Source organism: Dipodomys ordii, unplaced genomic scaffold, assembly GCF_000151885.1.
Source record: "Dipodomys ordii isolate 6190 unplaced genomic scaffold, Dord_2.0 Scaffold106, whole genome shotgun sequence".
Classification (NCBI taxonomy): Eukaryota; Metazoa; Chordata; class Mammalia; order Rodentia; family Heteromyidae; genus Dipodomys; species Dipodomys ordii.
The window spans coordinates 8,229,901-8,244,775 of NW_012267322.1; the positions used below are offsets into that span (position 1 = coordinate 8,229,901).

A 14,875-nucleotide genomic window follows, 5' to 3' on the forward strand; every position below is an offset into this window, starting at 1 on the left:
GAAGAGATGTCATTCCTTGCTCCAGCAAACTCTTCATTCTCTGGTGACCTTTCTGCCCCCCAAACGTAGTTTCTGCTATGTTCTACGTAAAGGCTGCTTTCCTGTGGGTAAACAGCTACCACTTTTTGAAGTCCATTTAAGCCTGTCTAGTCTATTTAAGGGACTGGGGTAATTCTTAAAAATGTTCATGTTTAACCTATGTGACAGCACACATTGTCAGGCACTAGGAATGGAGAGATGAGCTCCCACCCTCCACAACTCCATAGCACTGTAGATGAAGCCTCAAAGAGCACTTTGATCTTTTCCTGTGGTGTATAGAAGTACATCGTCCAGATGAGGGTGAAGTGGAAAAGGGATGTGTGTCTTATCGAAGCATACTTTGCTAAAATGGACATGAATTCCATAGATGAACTTTTTTGTGGTATTAGGATTTGATTTCAGTGAGCTTGCTAGATTGGCTGGCTGCTCTATCAGTTAAGCCATGCCTCCTGTGTGGCTTTTTGCTAGGTATTGTGGAGATGGAGTCTAGAAAACTTTTCTGCCTAAGCCGGCTTGGAATGGTGATCCTCTGGATCTCCTGAATAGTTAGGATTATTATAGACATGACTGTCTGCCATGTTTACTTCATTTAAAGAAACAGAAAAGCAAGGTTCCTGGGGCTCCCACCTGGAATCCTAACAACTCAGGACATTGAGATCTGAGGATCTCAGTCTGAAGCCAGCCTGGGCAGGAAAGTCAGACTCTCTCTCCAACAAACAACTCAAAAGCCAAAAGTGGAGCTCTGCCTCAATCCGTAGAGCACCGGCAAAAAAGCTCAGGGATAGTGTCCAGGCAGAGTTCCAACCCAAGACCAGCACCAAAAAAAAAAAAGTTTATTATAATATTCCTACATGTGTATTAAGCAGGTCTTATTTAAAACCAATGTAATTAGTTTTATCTTTTGCTATTACAAACAGTACCGGCATGAACATGCATCTGTATGTATCTTTGCTTACAACTGTAAGTGCTTCAGCCAGTGGAGTACGGTTTACCACTTCACCTTCCAACATGGTGGAACCTGATAACATTTTGAAGCCTATGGGATTAGAAAACTCTGGGGCTGTACCGGCCTCCGGGCAGCAGGTGGCGCTGTGTGTGCGTGCTTCTTGGCGGAAGGGGCGGTGCCCCACGGACTGACTTCCGCGGCCTGTAGACGCGCAGGCGCAGTGGTGCTGACGCGGGAGGTCGGTGGCCGTGGGGCGCGATGCCGTACGCCAACCAGCCCACCGTGCGCATCACGGAGCTCACGGACGAGAACGTCAAGTTCATCATCGAGAACACGGACCTGGCGTAAGGGCTGTGGAGCTGGGGGTGGGGCTGGCGTGCCTCCTGAGCGAGCTGGGGCGCGGGGAGCGGGGCGGCCTGCGGGGGCCGCTGTGGGGCGCCGGGAACTGTGGGGGCCGCGGGGCGGGGCGGGGGGCGGGCGGGGAGCCGGGCAGCCGGGGGGGGGCGGCGGAGGGAGAGGGGCGGCCCGCGGAGCCCCTCACGCCGCTCAGGCTACGTGTTCTCCTCCAGGGTGGCCAATTCTATTCGAAGAGTCTTCATCGCCGAGGTACCCATAATAGGTACGCGACCCCCGTTCCTGCCGTCCTTGGTGAGGGTGAGGGTACGGAGAAAACGGGAGTGCTGACATTCTCATACACGTTTCCAATGTACTTAGGTGACTTTCTGAGAGTGTCTGATTCTGTTTAACAGGATTATCTTCAGTTCCCTCCATGGCCCTGCAAAATGACAATTTCATTCTTCTTTATGGCCGAATTGTACTCCATTGTGTATACGCCCCACATCTTGCTTGTCTGTTTCTTTAGCTGTTTTATGAGTCTGTTGTTTCAGCCACATGTGTGTAAGTACGTAATTGCCAGTCTGGAGGTAATGTCGTACACGGATGTGACACTAGACAAAGCACAATAGGGGTCTTAAGGAGAATCTGGACAGAAATTTATGAGCGCTTAGGAGTTCACAGGCAGGGTGTGGTGACTTCTGTAGCATGGAGGACAGTCTTGGCTTTCAGAGGGTGAGCGTTTTCACCTGCGGGAAGCAAGGTGGGAGGGGAGGGGAAGTGGTGGTAGCACATGCCAGGGAGAAGAGTTCAGGGGACCTGCTTATAGTCCTTGCTTGGTTTGGGAAGCATTGCAGACAAAGCACATCAGGGTCTGGCCATGTCTGGGCCTCTGTGACCTCTACTCCTAGTACCTCTGCCCCTTTGGCCTTTAATCTCTTGGATTGTGCATGTGTGTGTGTGTGTGTGTGTGTGTGTGTGTGTTAGTACTGGGCTTGAACTCAGGGCCTGGATGCTTTTTCACTCAAGAATGGCACTCTTTATCACTTGAGCCACAGCTCTACGTCCAGCTTTTTGGTGGTTAATTGGAGATTAAGGTCTACCGAGGCTGGCTTTGAAACTTGATCCTCAGATTTCAGCCTCCTGAGTAGATCGGATTACAGGCTTGAGCCACCAGTGCCCAGCTGTAGTGGCACTACATGTTGTGTAGATATTTGTTTATGAATTGTGAGCGAGATTAGGTTTTCTAACAAGTATGTTTTGCCCACTGAAGGATAGAGTGATTGAAGAACTATTGGTGTGACCCATAAATAAGTCTGTTTCTTCTGTAAGGCATTCTGTAATATTTAGGTGCCCAAATAGTTTTTGTTTTTAGATTCGGTATTGGCATGGGTAACAGATTTAAGTGCTTCTCAGGAAAACCTCCAGCTCAAAGTTAATGTTCCCTCTTATGTGGTATCCCTGGACACAGAAGTGAAGCATTTGATTCTTGTTTAATGCAATTTCCGGGGCCCAACTCTAGTACTGCGAAATCAGAAACTCAGGAAGCCTGACCCAGGCCTCTACAATTTAGTTAGCAATGGTAAGAACACTGCTGTAAGTCTGAGGGTGGATTTGGTGGCAAAACTTCACACACGTGTGGGCCCCCCCCCCCCACATCTTGGTGTGTGGTGCTGAGGATGGAAACTAAGGTCTTTGGCATGCTGGACAGGTGCTCTACCATTGCAGTAGCCCCAGTCCCTCTAACTGTGTTCTGCTTCTTCATTGCTTAGCCATCGACTGGGTTCAGATTGATGCCAATTCTTCTGTCCTTCATGATGAGTTCATTGCTCACAGGCTTGGTAAGTGCTGGTGTTCAAATAGGGGGAGGGAACTGTGTGTGGAGTCAGAGGAAGAGGCCTCTCCAGCTTTAGGAGGTGGTTGTTGACTCTTGTTTACAGTGCTTTTCTGTGTCTTCCAGGACTAATTCCACTCACCAGTGATGACATTGTGGACAAGCTGCAATACTCTCGGGTATGTGTGGTGGCTGCACTGTGGGCTTGGGGAAAGGCCTTGGGTCTCTTTGGAATCTTTGTGGACATATTCTCTTCTCGCTTGGCCTGAACCATAGTCTAGAAAGTCAATGTAGACATGGTATAAAGCCCACGGTAGGGCTTCTAATGAGACCAAGACGGGAAAGGCTCAGGGCCTCAGGATGCTTACTAGCCAGCCATACAAGAGAACACCCATTCACTCTGAGCATCTTTATGGTGGGAAGTGTTAAAGAAGAGACCTGGCAGACTGAAGGGAGTTAACAGCAGGCTGTGGTGAGTGCAGACAGGAGTAGAGGGAATGGTAAGTACCTGGGAGATCTGCCTGTGGGATCTAGTCCCTCTACCACTTGAGCCACAGCGCCACTTCTGGCTTTTCTACTTATGTGGTGCTGAGGAATCGAACCCAGGGCCTCATGCATGCAAGGCACGCACTCTACCACTGAGCCACCTTCCTAGCCCCTCAGCCCAAGATTTTTAAAAAGATGTAACAAGGCTAGGATGTAGCTCAGTGGCAAAGTGCTTGCCTAGCAAGTGTAACAACGTCCTAGGTTCAATCCCCAGTACCAAAAGACAAAAAAGAAAAAGAAAAAAACGTTGTCAGGCACCAGTGGCTCATGCCTGTAATCCTAGCTAATCAGGAGGCTGAGATCTGAGGATCATGTTTCAAAGCCAGCCCAGCCAGGAAAGTCTGGGAGACTTTTTTTGGGGGGGGGGTCCGGTTGTGGGGCCTGAACTCTGGGCCTGGGTGCTGTCCCTCAGCTTTTCAGCTCAAGGCTAGTGGTCTACCACTGGAGCCACAGCGCCACTTCTGGCTTTTTTTCTTTTTGCTTATGTGGTGCTGAGGAATTGAACCCAGGGCCTCAGGCATGCAAGGCAAGCGCTCTACCACTGAGCCACCTTCCCAGCCTGGGAGACTCTTATCTCCAATTAACCATCAGAAAACCAGAAGTGGTGCTGTGACTCATAGTTGGTAGAGCACTAGCCTTGAAAAAGTTCAGAGATAGTGCCCAAGCACTGACTTAAGCCCCAAGCTCAGCATCCAAAAAAAAAAAAAAAAATTGCTGTCCCACCCATGTATGACTGTAGACTACTCAAGTTACAGCCTTTAATTGCTTTTTCCTCCTTATCCTGCAGATGTCAGAGTATGCCAGGTTTTCTTCACTGGTATGAGAGAGGGAACAGTTTATTATTTTTTTGTGATTTTTAATTTTTTTGTTATTATAAAAGTGATATACATAGGGGTTACAGTTACGTAAGTCAGATAAAGAGTATATTTTTTTCCCACCAGTTCTGGTACTTGAACTCAGGGCGAGGGCACACTCCCTGAACTTTTGCTCAAGGGTAACACTCTACCACTTGAGCTACAGTGCCATTTCCAGTTTTTTCTGTTTATGTGTTACCGAGGAATCGAACCCAGGGCTTCACGCATGCTAGGCAAGCACTCTACCACTAAGCCACATTCCCATCCCAGTACATCTCTTTTTGGACAGTGTCACCCTTTTCTAGCTCTCTGCCAGTTTTTCCCTCCTGTCCCCACCCACAGTGGTATAGTTCATTTTCAATAGTGTCCAGTAAGTACCATTGTTATATTTGTTTACCCTTTGTCTCTCCATTTCTGTGGGAGAAAACTGGTATGATTATTCTCAGAACACTCATCTTGGCTTAAGTTGATTCATGTGGTCCCTAAGGTAGGAATAGATTGTTTCAAGAGCCCTAGTTGGGACACAGGCCTGTAATACCAGCATTCATGAGGCCAGGAAGAAAAAGGAAAAAAAAAAAAAAAAGAATGGCAGATGGTGGTAATTGTGAAGTAGTACATTATACTTTTCTCCAGTTTGTGTATGGATGAAATATTTCATAAGAAGATAAAGGTAGTGTTTCAAGACTTGAAATCTACTTTATTCTGTTCTTCCTGGCTTATTAGGTCTGTCTAGTCCATGGCCAGCTGAGCTGCAGCATGTGAAGCATTCTGCCCTTCATAGCCTGGGTCCTCTGAGGGCGGTGAAGAGTTAGCCTCGGGCTCTTGTGTGGCCTCGTGGCAGTGGGTGTGGGAGGCCAGTGGGTGTATAGGTTGTCTCTGAGTTTATGCTGTCCTTGGGGATGGTGTACCAGATTGTTGCTGCCACAGGAGCCTGGGGACTGTGGTCAGCTAACTTTGCAGATAAAGAAACTTAAAGGAGCTGGGTACTGAAGCAGGGGGTCCAAATGGGCTTTGTTATGTTTTTCTGTCATAAACTTGGCGCTTCATCTCTGGCCTCAGGACTGTACATGTGAGGAGTTCTGCCCCGAGTGCTCAGTGGAGTTCACTCTGGATGTGCGGTGTAATGAAGACCAGACACGTCACGTCACATCCCGAGACCTCATCTCCAACAGCCCCCGGGTCATTCCGGTCAGTGTCGGTGCAGTCTGCCTATCCAGGGCCCTTGTGCATTGCTTTCTGGCCCCCTGTGGGCCAGGTTGGAGAGTAGGTCCTTCTGAGACAAGTGCTGGTTCTGGATTCCTGAGCAGAGGGGCATGGTGCTGTTTTGCCCAGGCACCCTGCCCTAGGCCATGGGATTGCTGAGGGCTGAGAAGGCTGCACTTTGTGGGTGGAGACCCCCTTTCCGTGACTTGACACATACAGGCCAGAGGGTGCCGGGGACTTGAGTGGCTTATGGACGCATGTTTGCGTTGTACAGGTGACATCCCGGAACCGCGATAACGACCCCAATGACTACGTGGAGCAGGATGGTAAGGTGCTGGGGCCCGCAGGCACCTGGACCCGGCACTGTGTGGCCAGGCGCAGCCTCATCTCATGTTGCCTGGCTCCAGACCATGTTGTTTGCTTGCTTGTTTGTTTTGGCATCTTGTGGTTTGAACTCAAGACCTTGCACTTGCTAGACAAGTGCTCTGCCATGTGAGTCTCACCTCTAGCCCTTTTGTTTTAGGTTGTTTTTTAGAGTCTTGTTTTGCCCTTAATGGCCTCACACCTTAATCCTCCTATCTATGGCTTCCGTAGTAACTGAGTTTATGGTCCTACCACCAAACCTAGCTTATTTACTAATGAGATGGTATATGTGTGGAGGGGAGTGGTTCACTAATTCTTTGCCTGTCTTGTCCTTAAGCCGAGATCCTCCCCATCTCTGTTTCCCAACTAGTTGAGATTACAGGCATGAACCACTGTGTCCAGCTCTAGACCCATTCTGACAGGTCTGGGGGGGTTTTCCAGCAGCTCTCCAGGTTAGAAGTTGGAGAACTATGCCACTCCTGGCCCATTCCTAACTCATGCCTCTCCCCACAGACATCCTCATTGTCAAGCTGAGGAAGGGCCAGGAGCTCAGACTTCGAGCCTATGCCAAAAAAGGCTTCGGCAAGGAACATGCCAAGTGGAACCCCACGGCAGGGGTGGCTTTTGAATATGATCCAGACAATGCCCTGAGGCACACGGTTTACCCCAAACCTGAGGAATGGTAGGCTCCTGTTGGAGGGAAGGTGGGAATTTGGGGTGAGGGGACAAGACCTCTGCTGAAGTGCCCTAAAAGCAGTAGCTGCCCTTGCTGACCTTACATTGTGACCTCAGGCCAAAGAGTGAGTACTCGGAGCTGGATGAGGATGAGTCACAGGCTCCCTATGACCCCAACGGCAAGCCTGAGAGGTAAGACCTGGTCTCACAAGACAGTAAGCATAAGAGTTGTTGGGGGTCCCCTTCGCCAGCATTCCAGGAAGGCCACCAACTGCCAAACTATAATGATACATGCAAATCTCGGCTGGGCTTCATACTGTTTGGCTGTGGGGAAGAGCCCTCCAGTGAGCCCAGTTCTCAGTGTTCTGCTTTCTAAGGAGGCCATTTAGGTCCAAACTGAGGGGCTGCAGCCTGGGGCACTGTTTGTTTGGTTTCCCTCCCTCTGCAGTGTGGAACATAGCTGTGGCTCCCTGAGTATCTGCAGGGTGGGCATGAATCACTGCCTAGGTTTTCTCTGTGCCAAGGCCACGTTTCCCTTAGGTATGAAGTCACATGAGGGGGAAGAGGTGGTTTAGGGCCGGTGGCTCATCTGTGTCTACCTCCTAAGATTTCTCACTGCGCTCCTGCCTCTTAGGTTTTACTACAACGTGGAGTCCTGTGGCTCTCTGCGCCCTGAAACCATTGTCCTCTCAGCCCTCTCTGGATTGAAGAAGAAGCTGAGTGATTTACAGACTCAATTAAGCCATGAGATCCAGAGTGATGTACTTACTATAAACTAGCAGCAGCTCACCTGTGTCAGCAAAGGAGGAGTTTGAGGCAGACCACGGCTGGATTTCAGGTCTCCCCTGAGCCCCTGTAGTTTCTGGGCTCTGGACTGCTTGTTACTGCTCAAACTCTGGGCAGTCATCAGTACCAGCAAGAATCAGGTTACAGGTAGAATACCAGGATACTTTTTTTGGTGGTTGTTTTTGGTTCTTTGTTTTTTGAGGCAGGTTCTTACCCCGTAGGCTATATTGGTCTCAAACACATGACCACAGGTTTGCACCACCACACCTGGCTAGGCAGACAGCTTTCTACTTTTGCATTTGCCTAGCCCTGCTAAGGATTGCCAGTAGAGCTCTTCATAACCCAGCACATCCCTTGCATCCATCCCTTCCATCCAGTTTCTTAGTAACACCACTAGGGGGACATGCTGCTTCTCTGTGGAGACCACTGAGCTGGACTTCTCTCATGATCATTCCAGCTCTTTGATTCCAAATGAAGGAATTTTCACAGCTGTACCCTAGTTTCCTGGTGTTAGGATCAGAGCCAGTGCCAGCATATTCACTCAGTCCTTTCCCCAAGGGACTTCAGATTCCTGGGTGTCTGTAATTTGAGAAGTAACTCTTTGGGAATAGCATTAGACATCCCCTCTTCCCCCAAATAGGTGTGCTGGGTTTTTTGTGTTTTGGTTTTTTTTTCTGCCAGCACCACTTGGCTTGGGGTGTTTGGCCGGGGGAAGCCAGAGCGAAGGCCACCCCCCACATATCCCATCAGCAAAGGCTCCGGGAAGAGCACATGGGTAGCAGTACACTGTGCAGCCTGGAGAAACCTAAGCGACTGGTGCAGAGGAAGGGATACTTATTGATTAGCAATAGTTTCTTTTTCAAAGTTTTTATTTTTGGCAATAAAGAGCACAACATAATCTCCTTCATGCGTCATTGTGCCACTAGCTGAGCCAGCCGCTCTGCTGCCCTCCCCGGGTCCTCTGTAGCCTGGCTTTCTTCTGGGTGGCTGTTCCCTGGGTCACATTCAGAGCTGGGCTGGCTCTGCCACCTCCCTGGCTCTGGGACGCCTCTGGGAGGGGACCTCTCTATCACCACCACCCCCCCTTGCCACAAACATGAATAGTGGTTATTTACAAGGTCTGTTTCCACAAATCAGAAACCATAGTATTAAAAAAACAATATAAACAAAAGAACCACGCAACCTAAGTTTTGATGTGGGTAGAAAGATAGCCCTTCTGCACGGTAGTCAATAAATACCAGCACTAGAAAATCAATTGCTTTAATTGCATTTCAGCAGGGAGCCTCAGCACCATGTAGGGAGGAGATGGCAGAGTCTCTGGATTCTGAGCTTTCCAGCACAGGATGACCAAGCCCAGGGCAAGGGACTCTGCTTGGGGTGCTGTCCACCTCTGCCCGTGAGGGGCAGCAGGACTGCTCCCCATAGCACTCTTGCTGTGGCCTTCCTGCCTGGCCCAGCCCGGGCAGGAATAAGCCCCAGTCATCCTCCACTTCTGAGGTAATTGGCACCCCCTTCCCCCAGGGCATCTTGGCCTACTGAGCAGGAAGGAGCCTGTGCAGAAATAACGAGGCCCAACCAGATGTCACCTCTGCTTAAAACTCCAAGTGCAAAGCTGCTAAGTGGCACAACGGAAGTCAAAGCCTTCCTGCGCCACTCGAGGCCGGAGGAACAGAAGGAACAGAAGCCACCTGCTGTATTGGTCTCTGGGCTGCTTAGGAAAAGCCAGTAGGCAGTGCCAGCTTTGAGTTCTGATTGTCGCCTCCCTGGTCCCAGCAGCTCCATCAGGTCCTGGGCGGCAGTGATAGGTACCGTGGAGAACAGACACGGCTGCCCTCAAAAACAGCTTTGACCATGGTCTGGTCATGGGCTTAAAGAATGTGTGTTGGTGGGGAAGGATAGAGGGGGAAATCTCATTAATATAGAATGTCATAAGCCATATATATTAAAATCCTTAAAAGTATATAGTCTCATGGTAGCTCCAGCCCCTCACATGCTCAAGTGGTATGGCCAGCCCTTTTCCTTGGTCCGGCCTCACCCTAGGGGTGAGGTGGGAGCTCCTGGCTCCCCTTCTCAGGCTCTTGGCCAACAACCTCGGGAGGCTCTCCACAGGGGGCTGCAGCCAGCCCTGTACTCAGTGGCCTAGCAGTCATCGCTGCCCACCAGCCCTGCTGTCACTGTGAGGGGGTCTTGGCATCGCTGCTGTCCCCTTGACTGGACTTTGGCTTTAGCAGGATGAATCTGTTGAGGAGGTCTGTTTCTGAGCTGGCCTGGGCCGCCCCATACCCCTCACCTGTGGGCACAGAAGCAGGCTCAGAACTCCATACCAGGGCAGAAGAGCCCTGCCCAGGAGGCCTTGCCCTCCACCAATGTTGGGTACAAGAGACTCACCTGCATAGCTTGAGGCTTCGGCAATGTTCTGGGAACCCGTAATGTGGTGCCAGTAAGCACTGCGGGGCAGCATGGTGGTGGGGGTGCAGGGGTACGAGTAGTGTTCAGTGCCCTTGTTTAGCAGCTGTAAGGAGGAGTGTCTCGTTAGCTGTGGGACAGGGCCCAGGCCACCTCCACTGCACACGAGCTGGCAGGAGACCCCGCCACTGGCCTGCCCACCCCGTTGTCCCCCACCTCACCCTCACATTCTTCTCCATTTCCAGCAGGACGCGCTTGTGTTGCTCGGCGATGGCCAGGGTAGCACTGTGAACCCGCTGGTAGATTTGCTCCCCCTCCTGTGTCTGGAAGGTGTAGAGCCCTTCTCCCGCATCACACATCCTGCGGACACAGGCGGCAAGGGGGAGGGAGTCACTATCATGGTCCTGGAGAGATGGGGGACAGCGCAAGGCAGTCACCATCGTGATCCGGGGGGGGGGGGGAGGGGACAGTGGGAGGTGAGAAGCTCCTACCGGCCAGCCTCGAAGGTAAAGCGTGTGGCGTCCCGGCCATAGCGGCGCAGGGAGCACAGGGGCCACGAGACCAGCTTCAGGCGGGGGTTGTGCGTGTCCCAGAGGTAGATGTTTTCGTGGGTGATCTGCAGCTTGCACTCGCCATACACGTCAAGGTTGGGGCAGGGCAGCAGGAAGACGTTGAAACGATCTGGAGCCCGAGCAGACAACTGGGTGGAGGTGCTCAGGGTCTTCTGGCGCTCCCTCCCCCTGCTCCCCCCTACCACTCTTCCCTGCCCCACACCCGGGCCTAGGCCTCACCTGTCTGCTCACTCTGCACCCCTGCAGCCAGAAGATCAGGTTCTCCCAGACTGATGTCATTGAGCCGTGACCCCAGACACTCCACAGACAGGGTCTTGTACCACTCCTCTGCCTCCAGCTCTGGAGAAAATGGTGTTTTATCGTGGGGCTGGCCCAGGGGCCTCGGCAGCCTACCCGTCTTCCTGGGCTTGAGTTTCCTACCTATCAGGCATGGCAGGGACAGCAGGGCCTTGGCTAACTGCAGTCTGCACTCTCCACAGTCCCCTTTCCCCACCCAAATCACAGCTCTGCTCTGCCTTCTGCTGGACCATGCTGGCCGCCATGATGGGCAGGGGTGGGGGTGGGGGTGGCGGGCTGGTATTGAAGCCCCAGGGCCTCACCTGAGTCACAGGTGAAGGTCCGCGCTGAGTCATCAGTAAATATGATGGCCACTGCCTGCCGCTTGGTCTCCTTGGGGAGCCGGGTGACACACTTGACGTTGCTGATCTCAGTCACCTGGGACAGTACCCACAAAGCACTTAGTAGAGCTGGGGTACCTCCCTCTGCCCACCCCCAGGAGGGAGCTCTTTGCTTGCAGGTAGGGGGAGCTAGGGCCCAGGACCCCTAACCTTGGGACAGCCTCGGAGGCACACCGACTTCTCATCTGGATACTTCTCCAGCCGCTGGGGCCCTTTACTGGAGGATTTCCGGAACACCAGCCAGCACCTCCGGTAGATCTGAGGGACAAGACAGGATCAGCCTCCCAGGACCACTCCCACCCAACTCACAGCGCTGCCGATACCCCGGTCTGCCACAGGGGGCGGTGCTGCACAGCCCTTCCAGGAGCCCTGCCTGGAGGAAACCTAGGGCTAGAAGTCCACAGTGACACCACCTCCCCAAGTAGCAACAGCAATCACGAGTGGTTCCCAATTTCAGGGTGTTTTCTGCCTGTACATTTCCTATCAGCACCCTTCAGTCTTGGGCTCTATTGTTACCCTCACTTGAGAGCTGGCACCCACAAGGGAAATTGCAGTAACAAATGGCAGGTTGTCCATTTGTCTCGCCACACAGTCCGCTCTGACCAGGGTTCCTGCAGCACCACCTGCCGCATGTGGATGGCGGGACCCTCATTCAGGGCCTGCACAGCACCACAGCCCTGTTCTCCAGGCCGGCCTAGGCACGTGGTGTGGCTCGCATTCCTCTCGTCCCTCACAGCTTTCCCTCACCTCCTCTTTCATCCTCTTGCCAATCCTGCAGCAAAGGGATGGGGGTCATTCCTTGTTTCCACGGGCAAAGCACAGCCTCCCGAGGCTGGAGCAGGGCTAAGAACCACAGCTGCCTGCCTCCCCCTCCTCCTCCAGCACAGTGCCTGGGAAGACGGGATTCTGTGTCCACTGCCACCAAAACTCTCCAGAGCTTCATGACCTCTTGGGGTTGAGAACTGGCCACTCTGGGGTTAGCAGACACCCTGAGGGAAGGTCCTAGTCCTGGCCTTGCACCCCTGACCCCGGCTCAGCCTGGGCCTGGCCTGGCCACCTGGGCCATAGCAGTCTGTGCTGTGTTCTCGGATCCCAGGACCAAGGCAGTCTCAGTTCCAGATCTCCGTTGAACAAGGGATGATAATATGAAGAAGGGCAGTGGGTAAGTGGACAGATGGATGGATGGATGGATGAAGACATGCTGCCAAGCTGAGCCATGGACTGCCAACAGCATGGATGGGGGGGGCAGAGGCTGGGGGCTCAAGCACTCTGGTTGCCTGGTTACAGGAGACACAGCCCCAGGGAGCCATACCCAAGAGCCGTCCTTCCCACTTCTGTGGGTCTTTGATCGGTGCCTGGGAAGCTTGCTGTCACTGGCTCTCTGTGCAGGCATGGGAGGGAGGCCCTGGCAGGTGGGAGGGGGGCTCAGGTCCTTCAAAGCCCCTCCTTCTTACCTCTGGGGACTGAGGCAAAGCAGCTGCCTGAGGTAACTGCAGCCTCCCACACTGGGACAAGGGAGGCTCAGTCTTCAGAGGGCAGCTGAATTCCAGGACAGACGCGGGCTCTGCTTACGCCAGGCCGCACCCCACCTCCCAGGCTTTTCCCTTGCTTGCACACCTGCCACTTTGGTTCCCAGGACTCCTGAGAGAACACGTCTGAGAACAATCCCAAGTAGCTGTCCCTGTGGCCAGCGCCTTCCTGGCAAGCTGTGGCCAGGCCAGGGCCTCAGTCCTGCAGACTCCTGAGGACTCATATCTGGGTCCACACACAGGGAGGAGCAATGGGTTTCCAGCTCCCTGAGCTTCCCTGCCTGGCCTCAGCCTTGCTCTTTGTTCTGTGCTCTGAGATAGAACGTGAGGAAGAGCCAACTCTACCAGTCTAGGGGCCAGGCTGGGCCACAGATTCAAATCCAACAAGACTCCAGATGCACACACTGCCCTGCCACCTTGTGCTTTGAGGCTACTGCCCTGCCCCCCTGGACCTCAGGAACCCCAAAGGAGCCACCCCTCTGCAAGGCCAGGTGGAGAACCAAGTCCTTCACCTCACGGAGGCAGAGTGGAGAAGCTCCATCACCACCCCCCACCCCGGAGGAAGAGGACACGGAGACCAAGGATAAAACAGAGACTTGGGCCACCAACATGAGGGCTCCCCTTCCTGCTGGGGGTGGAGGTGGGAAGAGGCAGCTCTGGGACACCCTGTCATGCCCCGGGGGACCCTCCCCAGCTTGGGGCCTACAAGGGGTAGGAAAGGGGACCTCTCCAAGACCTCATCTCCATTCTCCCTCCCAGCCCCCAGTTTGAGGGCAAACATCTCTGAGCAAGCACAGGGCCACCACAAACTCAAAGGAAAGTAGCCGTCCCGGAACACTGAGTCCCCTTTGGGCCCCAAGTTCTCATTCAGCAGACCCTTCTATCCTGCCCCCCACCCCCAACCCTAGCCAGGCTCCTTCCAAACACTTGTTTAACGTACCAACATCTGAGAAGATGATGGGTGTCTAGGCTTGGGAAGCAGCAGGCAGTGGGGAAATAGGCAGTTTAAAGAAAAGAAGGCACACAGGGTGGGAAGCAGGGTGGGAAGCAGGGGTGTGAGGAGGCTGGCGACTGGAGGCTGGTGGCTGGAGGCTGGCGACACTGACAGCAGCTCTCAGTGCAGCTCAGACACAGCTGCTGGCTGCTGCCACTCCACAACTTCAACAATAGCGGGGCAGCCGCCTGCCCAGTGGTGGAGATGCCAGCCCGCCCTGCTGGGGCCGAGGAAGGGGTTGGGGGGGAGGGACAGGCAGAGCCCCGCACATGCCAGGCAGCCTATGGCTAGAAACCTCGAACCACAAATGCATGGTGCCCAGTGCTGGCAGACAGCACACACCCTGCACGCCAAGCCTCCAGCCCCATCCTCAGCAGGGGCCCCATGAGGGTCGCTCACCCCCAGCTTCCTGCTCTTCATCTTCACGTAGCCTTGCTTGACGATGTCGTTGAAATTGGTCGCCATGGTTGCCCGGCCGTGTTTGGGATGCGGGGCTGGGCCCAGGAGGCTGGGAGGGGCGCCCAGGTGGCCTGGCCTTTGGCTCCTCCGATCACCTGTTCCAGGCGTTCTGCTCAGTCGGGCTGGGTCTGTCCGGGCTCTCCTCACCTGGCCTACCTCAGCATTGTTCTAGCTCTTTCCGCTCACCACTGCTGGGAACACAAATGACGGGGAGATTAGAGACAGTGACATCTTTCTCTTCCCCTCGCTGTCTCCCTGTCTCCCGGCTCGGCTTCTTTTTTCTTCCTCTTCCCACACTCCTCCCTCCCTCCCTCCACCCAGCCTTCCTCCTGTGCTCCCCACCCCAGCGCGGCAGAACCATTCAGGAAAACCGAGGTGGAAGCTGGGCGAGGAAAATGGTCCAGCCCAGTCCCCTCCCTCACGCTGGGGCTGGCAGTTAACCCCTTCCTGGGAGGGCTGGCTCCGCTCCTGCTGTGGAGGTGGGCCAAGCTGGGCCCTGGGCCTGCCCTCCGTCCTGTTACAACTTTGGGGTAGACTTGGGGTACCCACCAGGCACACCCCACCCCTGCTTGCAAGACTTCAGGGGACGCTTCCGGAGAGAGGGAGGACCCAGCTCCCGGAGGCTGAAGGTGAGCTGTTGAAGTGGTCTCAGCAGCGCC

At 53.6% G+C, this 14,875-nt stretch overlaps 2 protein-coding genes across 3 annotated transcripts in view; one reads left to right on the forward strand and one right to left on the reverse strand.

Annotated features, from left to right (window-relative positions):
- The first annotated feature begins 1,197 nt into the window (after positions 1–1,197).
- Polr2c (polymerase (RNA) II (DNA directed) polypeptide C, 33kDa) lies at positions 1,198–8,481 on the forward strand. The gene is made up of 9 exons (XM_013027964.1): positions 1,198–1,329; positions 1,555–1,604; positions 3,091–3,159; positions 3,279–3,331; positions 5,612–5,740; positions 6,030–6,081; positions 6,632–6,800; positions 6,911–6,985; positions 7,428–8,481. The coding sequence occupies exons 1-9, from the start codon at positions 1,244–1,246 to the stop codon at positions 7,570–7,572; spliced, it is 828 nt and encodes a 275-aa protein (XP_012883418.1). The 5' UTR covers positions 1,198–1,243; the 3' UTR covers positions 7,573–8,481.
- The window catches only part of Dok4 (docking protein 4), a 6,776-nt gene continuing 152 nt past the window's right edge, over positions 8,252–14,875 (reverse strand). The window contains exons 2-9 of one of the 2 annotated variants that reach the window (XM_013027962.1): positions 14,157–14,404; positions 11,385–11,492; positions 11,157–11,271; positions 10,777–10,896; positions 10,477–10,666; positions 10,207–10,345; positions 9,968–10,091; positions 8,252–9,869 (exon numbers count right to left, since the gene is read on the reverse strand). In XM_013027962.1, coding sequence (XP_012883416.1) covers positions 9,751–9,869; positions 9,968–10,091; positions 10,207–10,345; positions 10,477–10,666; positions 10,777–10,896; positions 11,157–11,271; positions 11,385–11,492; positions 14,157–14,222 — 981 coding nt within the window. In that variant the 5' untranslated portion in view covers positions 14,223–14,404 and the 3' untranslated portion in view covers positions 8,252–9,750. Of the gene's footprint in view, positions 9,870–9,967; positions 10,092–10,206; positions 10,346–10,476; positions 10,667–10,776; positions 10,897–11,156; positions 11,272–11,384; positions 11,493–14,156; positions 14,408–14,875 lie in introns of both variants that reach the window. The other variant, XM_013027963.1, reaches the window with a different exon arrangement.